Genomic DNA, 18,410 nt, shown 5'->3' with positions numbered 1-18,410 from the left:
TGAAAAGTGGTGTACAACGAGAAAGTAATATGCAATCGTGATAATTATTTTTTTCCCTTTTAACAAACTTACTCGATGTTCAAAATCCTGATTCATTATTGTTTAATTTGTAACATCTAACATTATATATTTGATCTAATATATACAAGCCTTGCAATTTTGAAACCTTTTCCCATAAATATGCATCTAACTTACTTACACTCCTCTTATCAATTTCAATATTTATTACAAATAAATTCATAATATTTATGTACTGTTTTACACGCATGCAACGTTCATATGTTACAAATTATTGTATTTATTTTACCCATAACTTCATATATGGCATACAACAATAAACACGTGATGGTAGAAAATTGAGAATGTCGAATAAACATACAATTTCGCTATTAAATTTTTCTTCATAAAGTAGTCGAGAAACACACACATCTTGAGGTAATAAATAATATTATACATAACTAGTTACTATTATAAAAATTATTGTTGGTTCACTCTCAACTCGTTTAAATATATATTAGTAAAAAGTGCACATGCTTATGTGTGTGTAAAATAGAAGTTATTTTTTCGTATATTGTTTCATAAGTAGAGTGAGATGTTTAGTAGAATAATGGATAGAAATAGTGTATATGAAGAAGAGAAGAGGGTAAAATTTAAAACAAAAATTGGTGTCTTCAATTGCAGTTTCTGTAAAAATCTCAATTATTATAAAATAGTACACACACACATATATAGAAAAAAAATATAAAGGTGTTATACTACTGACAACAAAATTATCGAATTCATTTTAAAATGAAAACCAAGAGTAATTCATCTGTGAAATGACAGTACATGGACCTCACAACACTTGATCTAAAAAACCCATAAAGAAGTGGTTCTAACAACGAACTGGCTATCTTCATGGCTATGTCCGCAGCTTCAAGAATGAATGCTTTCGGTGTAGTCAGAATAGCACAAGCAAACAAGGGAGAGAAGGAGAGACCTACTTCTGCTTTCAACTGCACTTGTTGCTACTTAGTCACAGACTGACCTCCTTAATAGTAGGTACTCCCAACTTCCGATTTTTCGGGAATGGACATTCTTAATATTGGTTTTCCTAGGCTGTAATCAGATTCTCTCCTCAGAATATCTGAAGAAATCGCAAGAAAACAAGGCGAAAAATGACAAGGAGGTACATGTACGTTTATCTTGCACATCTTCATAACCCAATGCAAGTAATCCGTACAACTCAATTTTCCCATTTTGTCATTTGAACAGAGATTGGATAGCTATTACAAGCGCAACTACAGATATTACTTCGGGTTGTTGGAAGGCGAACTTAGGCAAAAGAAAGATCTGTCTGAATCAGAAAAGGGCATTCTTGAATGGCTTGATGCCAATAAATGAAGTAGACAGTCATTCTGGCTAGTTGGACGACAGCTTCCTCACGAGATGAAGATCTTGCACGATGGTTAATCTTAAATGCTTCACTACCAACGACTGTGTTGTACATCCAACATAAACTATATGTATAATATGATCTGTTATTAGCTTTCATAATGCTTCACCATGGTCCATCCCTGTCGAGTTAAGAGGACCAAGCTAAAAGCACACATTTGCAGCGTTTCATTTCCTAAATTCCTAGCTTTTTTCTTTTCTTCCCTCTGTAACAAACGTTTACTCGTCACATTTAATATTCAGAAGTAGGAACAGCAATAATGAAATCCCACCATCAACTTTTCCACTTCAGACCCCAAAGCAGATTATTGAAAGGGTAAGCCATCACCAAGGAAACCTTCCGCCACAAAACATTTGTCTGATCCAAGCTTCTAACTGCATAGACTACAGTGAGGACATTTAGCTCAACCCCATAATGATTCAAAGCTAGACACCTCTCATTCTTGTATTTTAATGAAAAAAAAAACAAAAATAGAGGTCACATTCCTTCCCTCTCACTTTACAGCCCCTTTATTCAAAAATTCGTCGATTAGAATGTATCAAATCTTCCCAGACAGTTTCGACAAATTGTGCAGAGATATGCTTCGCATAGTTTATAAGAGGAATTGACATTGTCGTCTACTAAGACCCTTGAGAGGAAAACTTTCTATTCCACATTTCTTATTCCTCAACAGAATTCCAACGAGGGACGGGTCATTTTAGCTGTATGTGCTTGTGTTAACTAACATCTTGATGTGAGTTTTAAAAGCAACATGCATGACGATGAAGTGGAAGAACAAAGCAGACAAGTGCAACTTCAACAGCAGTAGTCTTTAATTTAACTACTTCAACAGAACATTCAACACTTTGATTATAGCCAAGTGCAATCTTCATTTCAACTCGTCATAATTGCTGAAGTTGCAAAAAATTATTGGATCAACCACAAGTCTACATTTGGATTCCTGGGAACGAGAAAACAATAAATAATGCAAACAAGCTCAAAAGGCTGACACTACAATTGAATGAGGTTAGAGGTCGATAGAGCACAACCTCTTTTCATAGTAAACACCAACAACAACAGATATATCGTTCAATATAGCTCATTGATCTCAGAGATCATTCAGTAATTTCATACCTTCCTAGCTCAACTCCACTTTCTCAATTTTAATCCGTTGACGCATAGTTGAACTCTTTTTTCCAGAGGATGCATAAATTCTTATCAAAAGATTCAAGTACCTCGGATTGTAATTTATACTCTGACTTTGTCAAAATTGCCAGGAAAGCCTCAGCACCCTCAACATCCTTGTTACGTTCAAAGTGTTGCATCTGTTCCCGGATAATCAAAGGGGAAGGAGCCCATTCATCACCTTCCCCTTTACCAGTAGAAAGTGCATTTTCGACACAATCCATAGCTGATTTAATCTCTCCTTTTTTCATATAGTAATCAAGGCAGAGTTACCAAGATTTCGAATTAGGCTTAGATCCTCTCCTCCGGGCAAGTTTCATGAGCACTTCAGCTTTCTTGAATAAATCTTCTCCTAGATAAGCTCCAATTAGGACATTTCCAATGCGAATATCATAAGTTTTGCAACCAGATGCCCACTCCTTAAAACATTTCTCTGCACCTGGTAATCATTCAAGTTAACCAATGCCTGTATCATATTTAGATAACTTACGTTTGCCGTTTTATGAAACGCTAACTTCAAGGCCCGCCAGATACGATATACTTCATGCAAATATCCAGTGCGTCCATACAACGTGATCAGAAATTGGTAGGCAGAGAGTTCTCGGCGAGTATTTTTACTCTCCAGTTCCCTAAGAGCCCTGTTGGCCTTATCAAATAGTCCAGCATCAGCATAAATTGATGCCAAATTACTGTATGTTGTCCAATCTCCAGCTACTCGACCATCTCGCTTCATCTCATCTATAACTTTCTCAACCCCAGGTATATCTTCCACAGCAGCAAGAGCCCTCATCCAGACGTTGTAGGTATAAACTATAAATATCCGGCATGATATCGCTTGCCTTCATTTCCTTGATGATTGTTGGAACCATTTTTGGCAGCCCCGTTTTCAGGTAAAGGGTCATTAGGCTGTTGTACGGCATGGAAGTCAACTCCAAATTAAGTTCTTTCATCTTGTCAAATAAAGCTACTGCTTTTTCAGTCATCAAGTTTTTGCAGTAACAATTAAGAAGAGCACCATAGGTGAGATGATTTTTCGAGGGTTCAGGCAGATTGATAAAATATGTTTCAGCAGCGGAAATGCCATTACTTTTTGCAACTAGATCAAGGTGAATTGCTTGATCACTGACTGTCCTGTTCATTCCCCTTTTCTCCATAGTTTCTGACAGCTATAGAGAACAAAGAAACAAAGTAGGTGTCAATTTATGAACGTACTCAATGGAGTAGTGGTATAACTAGAGACGCGGAGAAGCAATGACTAATATTTTGCAGCTTTTAGCTTTTCAAACATGATTTAACAACCTACCCAGATTCAAAATTTGTCCTAGCAACATCCCATACCCAACCACTTCACTAGGATGTGTTCGCTAACACTTGTATTCCATAATATGCATAAAAAACCCAATCTTTAACAAACAAGACACAAGCCACATAGCAAAAGCAAATTCAAGAAAACAACTAAAAATTGTCACAAAATGCAAGTAAATTATACCTACCTTGAGCGCAGGGCCATAAAGCTTGCGGGTGCGAAGATGCTTGAGAGATTTGCCCACCTCCTATTTGTAAGCACTTTTATGAGAGTTCAAAAAGTGATTAAGCTGTTCCCTAACCTTCTGATCTTCTCCGCCATTCTTAAACAGGTTCTTGTAAAGCGCTTCTTCCAAATACTTTTTGCTTGACCTCTTCAAAATGCTCCGTTTCTTCTCAAACTGTCGCATAAATGCAGAGGCCATCGTTTTTGTAAAACCCTAAATTGAAATGCTCAAGAGTAATAGTAATAGCAATGGTGAACTGAAGAGTGGTGGACAGCGACGAAAATTAACCCACCCTTGTTACTAATTATTATTATTATTTTCAGTCATTTTTTTTTATCAATTTAATTTGAGACCGATAATCTACGACGAACGAGTTAAAAGAATGTAAAATAAATTGTTAAATTAGAATCAATAAAAAATATAAAACTCAACACTTAATTAAAAAAAAATTATTATTAATATCCAAATGGAAGAGTCGAGCTTTCTTTTTACAGAAAATATAGTAGTCACAAATCGGATGACTTAGGATTTTTTAAGAATATCACAAATTCGATCAATAATAAATACCCTATATATTTATTCGATTGTTTCAGATATAAATAATTCAGTTTTAAACAATGTATATTATTTATATCTCAAAAATGTCAACATCAGTTTTTATATCAATGCTATGATAGCAAGTTCTTTCACCCGATCCTATGTTATAAAAAAGACTTTAAATTAAATAAAAAAAAATTGCATTTAATTTGAAATCCATAATAACATAATTTCATTTGTCATTCTTAATCCATTATTAATTTCATATAATTAGAATCATTTTCTTCATCTTGAATACTTCCGTCCATGTAATTTTGTTGCAATTAATGTGATAACACAATTATATTTGAAGATTCAAATTGTTAACATATTAACTTACATTATATGATAACTCATATAAATATCAAAAGTTTTTGCTCATAAAAAATTGGTACATGCAAAACATATTTTAAGAGACAAATGCAATGAATATATGATGTGATATAAGTAAAGGGCTCCTTTTGTCAACGTTGATTATCAAAAATATGTTTGTAAATGTTGAAGAAGTATGTTTGAAACAATTTGAGGGGAGAAGCTTCTCATCATGTCCACCCTTGCTTGCCTCCCTCTAACTTTAGCTTCACTAGGATTGCTCACAACATGCCTCATCACAACCTGCAGCTTATCACCACTAGGCTCACCCCATAGATGCCCTTTAAATGCTCCTTCTTTCACTTCACTCATTCTGGCTAAAGGCAACGTATAGCTATTCTCATCTGTCATATACTCGGTCGGCCCTGACCAGTTTGTAGCGATCACCGGCAACGACATTGCCATGGCCTCCACGATGGGTCTGCCCCATCCTTCCCCTCTACCAGGCAGAACAAATGCATCCGCTGCCTTGTACAACTTGGGCAGATCGACATGAGGAATATGGCAATCGGTCACATAAACCGGAGCCCAACCATCCTCGGGTTTCACCAAATCAGAGTCTTCCACAAACTCAACAATCTTGTTCACAAAATCACCTCCCATGTGATACGGATTCGTCAGCAAATACAAGGAAATAGGGTCCATCCCAGAGAACTCCTTGAGATATGACCCCAACAACACATCCCACCCCTTCCGGTACTCCCATTTGAAAACGCTCAGGAAACACAAAGGGCTTTCTTGAATTCGAGCCTAACACCAGAGTGGCGATGGGATTCAGGTCGAGTACTGGCTCCACCGATGATGGATCAAAAAACTCCAAATCAACAGGCTGAACAATCTTGCGGACCTTGAGGGGATCAACCCCGCTTCGAGTAAAAGCATGGACATGGAAATCAGTGGGAACCCAAACAAAGTCCATCCTATTAAAACGTCACATTGACCCGGTCAGTCTCGAACATGGTCCTCCCTATCACGACCATAACCAGCGGGCGGACACGGAAAGGTGTGGAACAGAGGGGGATACCAAGCACCAGGTTCGCTATGGCAAATAACAATGGTCTGATCCATGGGACATTCAGTTTGGTAGAGCTCAATAGCCATGTTTCTCATATCCAAAGGCAAGCCCTCCCAAAATCTAAGATTTTGCCCATCCCCGTGTTGCCGAATCCCCAGCTTGAAAAATGGATTCTTAAGTGCTGATACATAAGACCAAGCTTAAGAGCTATAGCCACCTCCAGAAAGGAAAGGGGCCATCCAAACAACACAGCGAGATGGCTCTTTCTCCTCCTCTTCTCGAAGAGATTTCAAGAATTTGTAAGGGCTTGTTTGGGAGAATAAAATGGCTAACAGGAGGATTACCAAGATTGAAATGGATTTCAATAACAAGGAATGACCATGCTGGCCGGCGATGGACTTCACCTGAATCCATCCCAAGAAGAGAAATTAATTAATTCACAATGCCCGGAATGTTATTTTTTTTTAGTTTTTTCTCTTCTTTTATTAAAATTGAAACTGAAATGAAAGTTAATATATATATTAGTACGAGAGAAAACAAAATATACATTAAAAAAAATGTTAGGATCATGATATATTAGTTAAATAAAGAATAAAGTCTTTAAAATAATAAATTATTAGTTCATTGATTAATCAATATCTTTATAAATTAATACAAATTTAATTTCAATATTGAGGTTGTTTTTTTTTGGAATCTATATTGACTAATGACTATTATTGAGGTATTATTGGAGACGGACGCTATCCCAATGTATTTTGTGAAATAATTCGCATTTCAAATTTGTTTGAAATAAACAATTAATTGTAATTTGACCAAACCATTCATGGAACTTGAATTGCACTTTCCTTAGCTCTCCAAACAATCTTCTTCTCTTCCACATAGCGTATCTTTATCTGATCCATTCCAAAACCCTAATTCCTATCATTGTAATTGATAGAATGAAGAGAGTTTTTGGGGCCAAGAAAGATAAAGAACCTCCTCCATCCATTCAAGACACCACCGATCGGGTTTGTCACTTTCTTTCGTTGCTTCTTTATTTGTATGTATATCATGATTGACTTGTGATCGTTTTATGTTGAGAATTGTGTTACCTTTTTGTTCTATGGGTCCCAAATTGTACTCTGATTTGGGGCTTCAATAACTGTTGGGTTATATCTGCTCATGATCTTTGTTGCAGATTGGTAAAAGAGGTGAAAGTGTTGATGATAAGATCAAGAAACTTGATTCTGAGCTAGCGAGATATAAAGAGCAGATAAAAAAGACACGACCAGGTCCTGCGCAAGAAGCTGTCAAAGCTAGAGCTATGAGAGTTCTTAAGCAGAAGAAAATGTAAGCTTTTTTTCCTAGCAGCCACGCTAATGTATATGTCTTGATATCATATTCCCAAAACCTTCTTGAGCATCGTCTCGGGCGGTAAATTGATGGCACCGATAGTGCATGTTATTCTTTCTATGATTGTAGTTCAGAACCCTCTTTCGGTGGTGTGCCAAATGCTGAAGTTGAAAGTTGGTTATTCGAGTACAATTAATTGATTTGTTGACCTGCACTTTCACGGTATTTGGTCCACTTGTTATATTAATGTCATTTCGTACTTGAATTCGTTAGGACATACATATTTTGGTCTTTCTGAATATATGAGTTAGCTTAATCAAAATTAAAACAATTTGATCTTATTAGCCGCATGCCCCCATTTTAGTTTTGCTTAAGAAACCAATGTATTAGTCACATTATTATGTGTTTCTGAAAGTTAGATAATTGCTCAAAAATATATGAGTTAGCTTCATTGAAGACTGAAACAATCTAACCTTAGCCTGAACAATTTTGTTGGACTTGAGAAATCATTTTATTGATTAGTCATATTATTTATGTGGAAGAATCATTTCGAAGGTTTAACGATGGCTAGCATTTTTTTGGGGTGCTTATCAGATTTTAGGCAAAAGCTAGATTAGAATAAGGGCTATGTTGGCTATGTTGTTTTTAAAAAGCCGATCGCTGGGTAGTTTTTTGTTTTGAATAACTGCTATAAGGAAAGGTAAGGCCAGGTAGATTATAATAAATAAAAAGTGGGATCAAGTTTACAAGAGAGAGTGAGGGAATCAATTTGTTGTCTTCTGTTTAATTTGAACAGTTTTGTTGGAATACAAAATGGTCTGCGGCTGAAATAAGGCACTTCTGATGAAAGTCATCTTCATAAATTTTTTCAAGGATCAGTAAAATATATCCAATTTGTATAATTGTAGGCCAAATAAAAAACAATGCTTCCTCGTATTCATAAATTTCATCCTTGTCATCAGGTTATTTTAGAATCAACAAGGGAAGATAAACTTGAGCACTTTTGTTCTCTGCCTCTTTTTTATAATAGGTGCAATGATCGTCATATAATCTTTGTTTTAATGTTGATTGTTGATGATGGTCAAGTAAGTTGACATTTTGCTTGTCGAGAAGGTACTTTTTTTCCTTCTTTTATTCCTTTAGGGGCATCGGCATTTTTCTTGTAGGTCAAGTTCTTTTTGCACATTTCTCCTGTTCACGGTGAAGAAAATTGTGTCTACCCATGAAAATTACTGTGATTACTCATGTTGCTGTTAAATTCAAATTGAAAATATAAGAAATGTTAATCTTCTTCTTGGGAAGTGTCTATCTGCCTTGTTCCTGTGTATCCTTATTCACTTGTTTGCATGTTTTCATGGCTGTTAGTCCCGATGGAAATGATGGTATTATTATTTATCCTGGGTTGACTTGACCTCATTCAGAACTTTCACGTTGAAATGGTTAATATGTTCATTTTCCTATTTTTTGGACAGGTATGAAGGCCAGCGTGACATGTTATACAATCAGACATTCAACCTTGATCAAGTTGCATTTGCTGCAGAGGGAATCAAAGATGCTCAGCAAACTGTATGTGTCTTATATATTCCAAAATGTTTTGCTCTCCAATGGCATTATATACATGGTTCATTTAGTTTATTTTGTATTTTCATAGGGATTAGCAAAAACGGTAGAAGGAATCATACTTTTATTTTCTGATTTATCATTTTCATCATAGGCCAACATATTTACAACATCATGCCTTTAACTCAAACTAACTCATCAAAAAAAAAAATTCAATTTCCACACAGCCCCTCAAACTTAAATATGTTCATTATCCTCAATGTACAATATTAAATAAAAACAAGGACACGTACCTTGGGCACCGAGCGTCAGTACTCGGCACCTTCTTTATCATTCAATCCTCTTCTTTCAGGTGTAGCTCTTAAACTCTCACCGCTTCACATTTTTCACCTACCAATTGTAGAACATTGAGAATTATTGTTGTATCTACATGTCTGTGGTGTAGCCTGTAGGGATATAAATTGTTGTGCTATTATTAATTCCCAGCACTGAAAAGCTTACCATCTGTTGGTTGATGCTATGGCTTAGAACATTTTTTACATTTTAAGCTGAAGCATCTAATTTTTTGCTGGTCTTTGTGTAGTATGACGGATATTTGAGTTTCGTGGTGATATGAATTGCTGACAAAGATTTACTCTATTGTTTAGTCAGTATGGCTACTCTGGTTTCTTGTAATTCATGTAAATGCACTTTCGTCATTACACCCTGTGAGAAAAATATTAGTACTTGTTAGGCAGATCATATCTTTAACATGAATGGACCCTGCTGCCTACTTCATCAGTGGTGGGGATCCAACCAGCCATTTGCCACAAAAGAGACGCACAGTTTGTGGAATTTATATCGCTTATCTGTTTCAATATTTTCTTAAGTGCCTTTTGTGCTGCCCATTTAATATTCTATGTCAATACTTGCACAATATGTTTAGTGCCTTGGATGGAATTTTAGAAGGCTCAAGTTAACCAACAACGACTTTTTGCTATATTCTTTCAGATGTCAGCTTTGAAGTCAGCAAACAAAGAGCTTAAAGGAATGATGAAGAATGTGAAAATTCAAGACATCGATGTTTGTATCTCACTCTTGATTTTTTTCCCTTTATGTGTTCAGGATGTCTTGTTAAATACATTTTCTGATATTGCACTGTTATTTCTATTGTTTTTAGAACTTACAAGATGAGATGATGGACCTAATGGACGTTAGTAATGAAATCCAAGAGTCCCTGGGTAGAAGCTATAATGTACCTGATGACATCGATGAGGATGAACTCATGGGTGGTAATACTAAATTCTATACTCTACAATTGACTAGAATCATGAAACACACCAGATGCCATTTGGGGAATTTTGTTCGTCACGGTTCTTTAATTATGGTGTTAGACACTGCGTCATCTACTTTCAAATTATGATTTTTGAAATCTGTGTGACTTTCCTATTTCATTGCTGTCATTACTTAATCACTCTGCTTCTATTGAAACTATTTGATTCCATCATGCAGAACTCGATGCCCTGGAAGCAGACATGGGGTTTGAAACTGAGGGTGATGGAGTGCCTGCTTATCTCCAACCTGACAATGATTTGGATGCAGAACTCAACTTGCCGTCAGCACCGAGTGGGCATGCTTCTGTTCCTGCCGGCCGACAGGTAAATTTCACATTCCTCTCATAGCCAGAATAGAACAATGATTTTCCCCATTGTTGAGATGAAACATCATCCTTGAGTTAATTATATTCCTCGTACCCAAATGATATTTTACAATGCTGGAGGAATTAATAGACCTTGTCAAATGGTTGGTTTTCATTTCGCAGTAGTTCTCTCTAAAAGATTAATGCTTTAGGAATTCATCACCAATATGGCATGCCTTGTGATTCTGTATTCGTGGGCATTGTCAGATAACTGATTTGTTCTGCGTTTGACAGGGTGAGGATGAATTAGGGTTACCAGCTGTTCCTCGAGCTTCACTCCGCGGTTAGAGAAGATTATGATGTCGATTCCTGTTTATAAGACAACCAATTTATTGTTTATCATCTTCTTCTAACGTCAATGTATTGGTAACTTTGTGTTTCCGATGAATATATTGTCATGTTAATGAATTTACTTTGCTGAATAAAATATGACTACGGGAAAGGGTAAAAAAATGCATGTGGTATTCTGTCTTAAAACTCAAATTCACGTTGTATTATTGATGCTAACTGGTCAAGTTCTATCCAGATGATCAATCTTACGTTCAAATACCAAATGTGTTGCTTGAGCATCTCCAACGGACGCTTCATTTTAGAGTTTTGCACTATTTTAACGTAAAATCTTCCTCCAATCCAGCGCCATATCCTGCGCTAATTTAGTGCGCAGCTACAGTGCTGCGCTTTTTTTTTTTTTTTTTTTTAAATTTTTTATTCAGTGCTGCGCCAGACCTCCTTTTTTTTTTTTATTGTTTATTGTTTATTATTATCTTTGTCAATGAAATTTTATTACGCCATGTATCTTTGTATTTTTATTTAAATATTTAATATGAAGACATCATGTAAATTAATTAAATTAATATGAAGTAATCGTTTAAATTTAATTAATTTAATGACATTAACGAAAACAAAAAAAAATTAAAAAATTTTGCAAAATGGTAGAATAATTAATTTAAATATTAATTTATTTTATTTTATAATATTTATTTTAATTAATTAAAATAATAGTAAAATAATAAAACATTATATTAACGTATTGTTTTGGATTTATATTTTGTGAAATTAAATATTGTAGATAAATTAAAAAAGTAGAAATATTATAGGAATATTTTTTTTAGAGTAAAGTTTAAAGTAGATGGATTGGAGATGAGTTTTGAGTTTGGTGCAAAAATTACACTATTTTGATGTAAAACTTGCGCTAAAATAGTGCAATGGGTTGGAGATGATCTTAGCAATCAAATTTAAAAGAACATCTTGAGTTGCGGAAAGTGTTGTATTAAAGTCAAGCATCACTAAATTTGCAAACCCATCATTAGCGTATTTATGTGATATTTTTAAAACTATCATTTATTATGTTAAATTACGAAATATTAATTCTATAGTTTTGGAACTTTTAGATATATATTTAATATTAGTTAAAGGCATGTGCGATGCACGTGTGAAATATATTTTTATCGATAAGCGTTATTAAGTAAATGAGTTGAGATGAGAAGAGTATAATGTGCCGCTAATTTATAATTTTTATTGTATTTTAGTCAATAGTAAAATTCAATGTAATATAATTTATACAACATTTATTATAAAATGAGTGTAAATAATATTTGATCAAAAATTTTGTGTTATAAATTCTAATTGAATCAATAGTTGTTGAAAACTATAGTTTTATTAAATATCATAATTTTATATAAATTAGATATTTTGAAAAATATAGAATATGATGTCATGATATATTTAATAAAATAAAATTTGAGAAAAAATATAATAATACATACCTTTATAGTTTGTACTTTTTTTTCTTTTCCATTTTTTCGTTCACCATCCATTTTTTATTGTTTGTAAAAAAATAATTTTCTCATCATCTTCAATAGCAACTTTTGTGGTGCTATTTTCATTAATTATCTGTACACACTTTTATAATTGATATTAATATAGATAAATGTTTTTAAACCTAAAGTTATTGTTTTTTCATGGCATAACACATATATTCGTATTACAATTATTTAATTTATTCGAGAAAAAAATTTAGAAATATAAAAAAATAAGTGAGATAATTAGTAATAAAATCATAATAATTTATCGTTACGTGTCGAAATTCCATGTCACATGTACAAGACCCAACATTGCTTGTTCAGGTTTTAAATTTTTTATCAAAATATGCTAATCAGACCTTTAATTTCGACCCAAACAAGGCACACTATTTGCGTCATACCGTTGATATAAACGGCAATGCGTGCCATTTAAAAAACTGGTTTTGAGGCAGCTAAACTAAGGTTGTCTTTGAGAGAACTTCAAGATTTCTCAGTTTTCCGTAAACAAAATATGACAAAATTTTGTTAAAAAAAATTGAGAAATGCTTTCTAAAAACTCTCTCAGACACTAGTGACCATGACAAAACATTACTCAATCGGATATCATATGATCTATGTTTCCAATTTTTGTTCGTTATCAAAACACCATCTTTTCGAACACGAACACTGTTACAGCATGTACTAATATACTCGTACTGCATAATATTTCATTTAAATAATCAAATAATCAATCAACACAACAATATATATACAGGTAACATGCAAGGAGGGAGATACAGATGTATCACATTACAAATAAACTTTTTAAATTATTTTTCATAAAAATGGATGAAACAAAATTGTGAATGAACCAACCAGACAAATTGACCAGAATAGAAAACCGACATTGGGAACATATTACCATCCCGTAATAAGGTTAACCTTGTCAATCTACTCATGATATGGAGAGAAAACTGTCAAAACTTCTTGGTACACTGGCTTCTTGAAATCCACTGCCTGTCAACAAAATTTTAGGAGAACATTCCATTTAACATGACAAGAGTTTAATGAGATGCTACATGCTAGATCCAAGTATCCAATTTTTAATTTGGTCATATTGAGTGTACTTTTTTACTTTGAACCTCGCAAATCCAAATCAACATTGGATTACTGGACCTAGCATTAGGGCATTGAATAGTCATTTCAAAGTTTTTTAAGTTCATAAGGAAACTAACGAGATCAACAATTTGTTGCGGCGACAACCATGACCATTCACCAAACTCGGCCTTCTCAGTCCCATCACCTGAAAGATTGATCTCTTCATCCTGTCCGGTAAATTTTAAAAGAAACCTGTAGTAATGCAAGTTATCAGCATTTGGTAAAGACTACAAACAAAATATCATTATGAGAAGTCAGAAGTACAATAGTGAAGGGTGGGGGTGGGAACAGTGTAACCAGAAATGGCATGAGTGCTCCACTTCAATGAAAATACATTAGCCAGGCCATTTTCTCTATGTATTTACCATTTCGTTTACACTTACAAGACCCCCCCTATGGTAGCTCAATTTACTCTATCTCTCCCCCCTATGGTAGCTCAATTAAGTCTCTCTCTGATCTTGTAGTCGACAATAGTTTAATTGGATGAGTGATGCGAACATGGATGGATCACATGTTGTTCAAGTGGTCAGGGATCCGTTGGAGTTATCAAGAGGACCAGTTACAAGAGGCCGAGCTCAGAAGTTCAAGGAAGCACTTCAATTATTGATGATAAATTCACGAGAGGGAGATGGAATGATTGACAGTCAGTTTGGAGGTTGCTATAATCTTATTGAGGTCAAAGGGGGTCAAGAAAGTGAAGAAATTGAAGATCAAGTTCGAAGATGCGGTGCGCCCGCGCTTGGAATCCGCACGCCCGCGCTTTTCGATTCATGATCCAACGGCGCACCCGCGCCTTCTGATTGCGCGCCCGCGCTGCCGTATGCCAAATTGAAGAAGTGTTGCGAACTCTCGGCGCGCCCGCGCTGCCTTTGTCGCGCGCCCGCGCCTTGCTCTACGAAATGTCGGCGCGCCCGTGCCATGCCTTTTTTACATGCACCGAAGGTGTTTGTGTGTGTGCGAGATATTGTTCATATTTTGATATTTTGTGTTATTTTTAAAGTCTTTTATTTCTATTAGGAAACTTTAGGAGATATCTTTGATATATTTTTGATTTATTTTGCGTTATCTTTCAATATTTTGGGTTGTAATATAAATATTACAACATTCATTATTTTAATAACAATTAAGATTTCTGATTATTGATTATTCAATACAAAATTCTCTCTAGAATTTTATCAAAGCTTTTGCTTTACCCAAAATCAAACTTATCAAAGTTTCATAGCTTTGTGGCATTTGTCAATCGTTTTTCAATTGGATTGTCAAATACAGGTTCCTTTGAAGGTCTAATTGAATCTTTGATTGTTTCCATCGTGAATTCTCTGTTGCTAGTTACAGGTTCAACTGGAGGTGGAGATTCCAAAATCTGTTATCTGTTTCAAAGTCGGGACAAAATCTTTGAATTCTTTTGTTATAGAATTGAGGTGCGATTCGTTGTAGTCGTGTTGCCTTTCATACATATGATTCATATCAGTTGGTATCAAAGCAAATGTTTGAAATAAGTAAGTTTTCATATCTTTGTGACTATCTATTCTTCGTGTTCTTCGCGTTCTTCGTCCTTCTTCTTATTCTTTGTCTAAGTCTATTTCTCGTTCGTGTCGTGTGCTGCAAGTTATCCCAAAAAAAAAAAAAAAAGTAGAGACCGAAAAAGCTTCAAAAATATATATATATATATATATAGTAGAAGCAAGATAACTTTTGGACAATTTTCGTTCTTGTTCATCCTTGGGTGCAAGTCAAAATTCGAGCATCCATAAATTTCTTCTTTTTTTTTTTTTTTTCAATCTTCGAGAGTCGATCTTCAAGCGTCTAGAAGTTGTGAACTTGAGAGTTTGATTCACTTTATTTTACACAAAGCAAAAGCCTACATAAATTGAGTGGAAATAAAACGAGTGTTGGAGTGATTCGTTTGGAGTGAACTGTGAGAACTTGTGTGAGGAATTTTACTACTAACCTTTTTCTTGCAGGTACCATGAATCCTAATAAAGATGCTAGTGAAAGTGTGAACCAAGGAATTTCCAAGGTTCAAATGGAGGCATTGATGGGGAAATTTACTAGGGTGATGAGGTCGGAGTTGGAACCTCTTCATGAGCGGATGAGTAGATTGGAGGAGAGTAGTGGTAGTGGAAAAAAAAATTAAAGATAGGAAGGGGAATAATTTTGAAGGAGATGAGGAGAGTTTTGATGAGAATTGGGATGGAGAGAGAAGAGTACATGGGGGTAGACATAGGCGAGAAGCAGTACGAGGAAAACATACGGAGTGCAGTAAGGAGGATGGAAATATTAGTAGTATTAAGATGAAAATTCCAGCGTTTCATGGGAAGTCTGACCCGGAGGCGTATTTGGAATGGGAGAAGCGTGTGGAGTTTGTGTTTGATTGCCATCACTATTCTGACCTTAAGAAAGTGAGGTTGGCAGTGGTTGAGTTTGTGGACTATGCGTTAATCTGGTGGGATCAATTAGTGACCACTAGAAGGAGGTGTGGAGAGCCGCCTATTGAGACGTGAGAGGAAATGAAGCGTGTCATGAAGAAGCGGTTTGTGGCTAACTATTATTATCGTGACATGTACATGTGATTACAAACTCTAAAGCAAGGTCCAAGAAGCGTGGAGGATTACTACAAGGAGTTGGAAACCACGATGATCCGGGCCAACATTGAGGAGGATAATGAAGCTACAATGGCCAGATTTTTGTGCGGTTTGAATAGAGAAATCCATGATCAAGTGGAGCTTCGCCACTGTTTTGCTTTGGATGAGATGGTGCAGACGACCATGAAGGTGGAGCAGCAGCTCAAGAGGAGAGGAGCTGGTCGACTTCCTACCGGTGGAGGATCGTCGACTCCTTGGCGTCCAAACGTTGCAAAACGGGAAGACAACAAGTCGGTATCCAAGCCAAAATTTGACACCAAATTGGAGGCACCAAAACAAGTGGGTAAAGGTACACCTAAAACTACTAATACTCGCTCTAGAGATATTAAATATTTTAGATGTCAAGGACTTGGTCATATTGCTAGTCAGTGTCCTAATAAAAAAATTATGATTATGAATGCTGGTGGTGATATTGAGTCTAAGAGTGAGGAGGAGAATTATGATGTTATGCCTGCGTTGGAGGATCCCGATGAAGAGGGATATGATGCGGTGGTTGGATAATTGTTAGTGACTAGGAGAGTGTTGAATGTACAACAAAAGGAGGAGGAAGAAAATCAAAGGGAAAATTTATTCCATACTAGATGCTTTGTGAATAACAAAGTATGTAGTGTTATTATTGATAGTGGGAGTTGCACTAATGTAGCGAGTTATGAGTTGGTGGAAAAGTTGAGTTTGCCTGTTATAAAGCATCCTCAACCCTATAAATTGCAGTGGTTTAATGATAGTTCGGATGTGAGAGTGCATAAGCAGGTGGTGGTACCATTTTTCATTGGTAAGTATGTAAATGAAGTGTTGTGTGATGTGGTGCCTATGCAAGCTTGTCATATTCTATTGGGTAGGCCGTGACAATTTGATAGAAAGGTGATACATGACGGTTTTAAAAATCGTTATTCTTTTACCTTGAAAAAGGAGCCTATTGTATTGTTACCTATGACTCCAAAGCAAGTGTTGGAGGACCATTTGAAAAAGAAAAATAAAGAGGAGGCCGAAAAAAAGAGTGAACAAAAAAGTGAGATGACCTTAGAAAAAAAGATTGAGAAAAAAAAAGATGAAAAAGAAATTGAGAGGAAAGAGGTCGATAAAAAAATATTTATGGCCCAAAAGAGTGAGTTGCGAGAGATTTTACATGTGCATACTTCACTTGTGTTGATTTTCTATAAGGAGATTCTCCTTAACACAAGTGATATAGCCAGAAATCTTCCGAGCAATGTTGTTTTTCTTTTGCAGGAATTTGAAGATTTATTTCCGGAGGATTTGCCTCAATGATTACCACCTTTGAGGGGGATTGAGCATCAAATTGATTTTGTGCCCGGAAGTGCATTGCCAAACCACCCAGCATATAGGAGAAACCCGGAGGAAACAAAAGAGATGCAAATACAGGTAAGTGAACTTTTAGATAAAGGTTTTGTGCGTGAGTCCATGTCACCGTGTGCTGTGCCTGTTTTGTTAGTTCCTAAGAAAGACGGTTCATGGAGAATGTGTGTGGATTGTAGATCCATTAATAACATTATCATCAAGTACAGACATCCTATTCCTAGACTAGATGATATGTTGGATGAGTTGCATGGTTCTAGCGTCTTTAGTAAAATTGATTTAAAAAGTGGTTACCATCAAATTAGGATGAGAGAAGGTGATGAGTGGAAAACTACTCTTAAAACCAAATACGGCTTGTATGAGTGGTTGGCTATGCCCTTTGGATTAACTAATGCACCTAGCACTTTTATGAGATTGATGAATCATGTGTTGCGTGCTTATATTGGAAAATTTGTTTTGGTATATTTTGATGATATCTTGGCATATAGCAAAAATTTGGATGAGCATGTCAAACATTTGAGAATTGTGCTAATCACCCTAAAAGTTGAACAACTATATGCTAACTTGAAGAAGTGTGTGCTTTGTACAAAAGAACTTGTATTTCTTAGTTTTGTTGTGAGTTCCCAAGGAGTCAAAGTTGACGAGGACAAGGTAAGTGCAATTCGAGATTGGCCAACGCCTACTTCTATTGGTCAAGTTCGAAGTTTTCATGGTCTTGCAAGTTTCTATAGGAGATTTGTGTAAGATTTCAATACTTTGGCGGCACCTATGACTGCAGTGATCAAGAAGAACGTTCCATTCCATTGGGGCGAGGAGCAAGAGAAGTCTTTTAATATTGTCAAGAATAA

General features: G+C 35.5%; 1 protein-coding gene and 2 pseudogenes across 1 annotated transcript; 1 reads left to right on the top strand and 2 right to left on the bottom strand.

Annotated features, from left to right (window-relative positions):
* Positions 1-728: 728 nt before the first annotated feature.
* On the bottom strand, positions 729-4,392 carry LOC140864616 (large ribosomal subunit protein mL101 (rPPR4)-like; annotated as a pseudogene).
* A 765-nt stretch (positions 4,393-5,157) lies between these two features.
* LOC140862869 (uncharacterized) lies at positions 5,158-6,996 on the bottom strand (annotated as a pseudogene).
* On the top strand, positions 6,886-11,121 carry LOC140864447 (vacuolar protein sorting-associated protein 60.1-like). Its single transcript, XM_073268640.1, has 7 exons — positions 6,886-7,101; positions 7,272-7,423; positions 8,899-8,992; positions 9,977-10,048; positions 10,146-10,257; positions 10,478-10,623; positions 10,899-11,121. Exons 1-7 carry the CDS (start codon positions 7,033-7,035, stop codon positions 10,950-10,952), a joined length of 699 nt encoding a protein of 232 aa, XP_073124741.1. The 5' UTR covers positions 6,886-7,032; the 3' UTR covers positions 10,953-11,121.
* Positions 11,122-18,410: the final 7,289 nt, after the last annotated feature.

Source organism: Henckelia pumila, chromosome 4 (assembly GCF_033568475.1).
Source record: "Henckelia pumila isolate YLH828 chromosome 4, ASM3356847v2, whole genome shotgun sequence".
NCBI classification, from domain to species: Eukaryota; Viridiplantae; Streptophyta; class Magnoliopsida; order Lamiales; family Gesneriaceae; genus Henckelia; species Henckelia pumila.
Note: the sequence above shows the minus strand (reverse complement) of the source record. Positions and strands in the feature narration are given on the sequence as shown.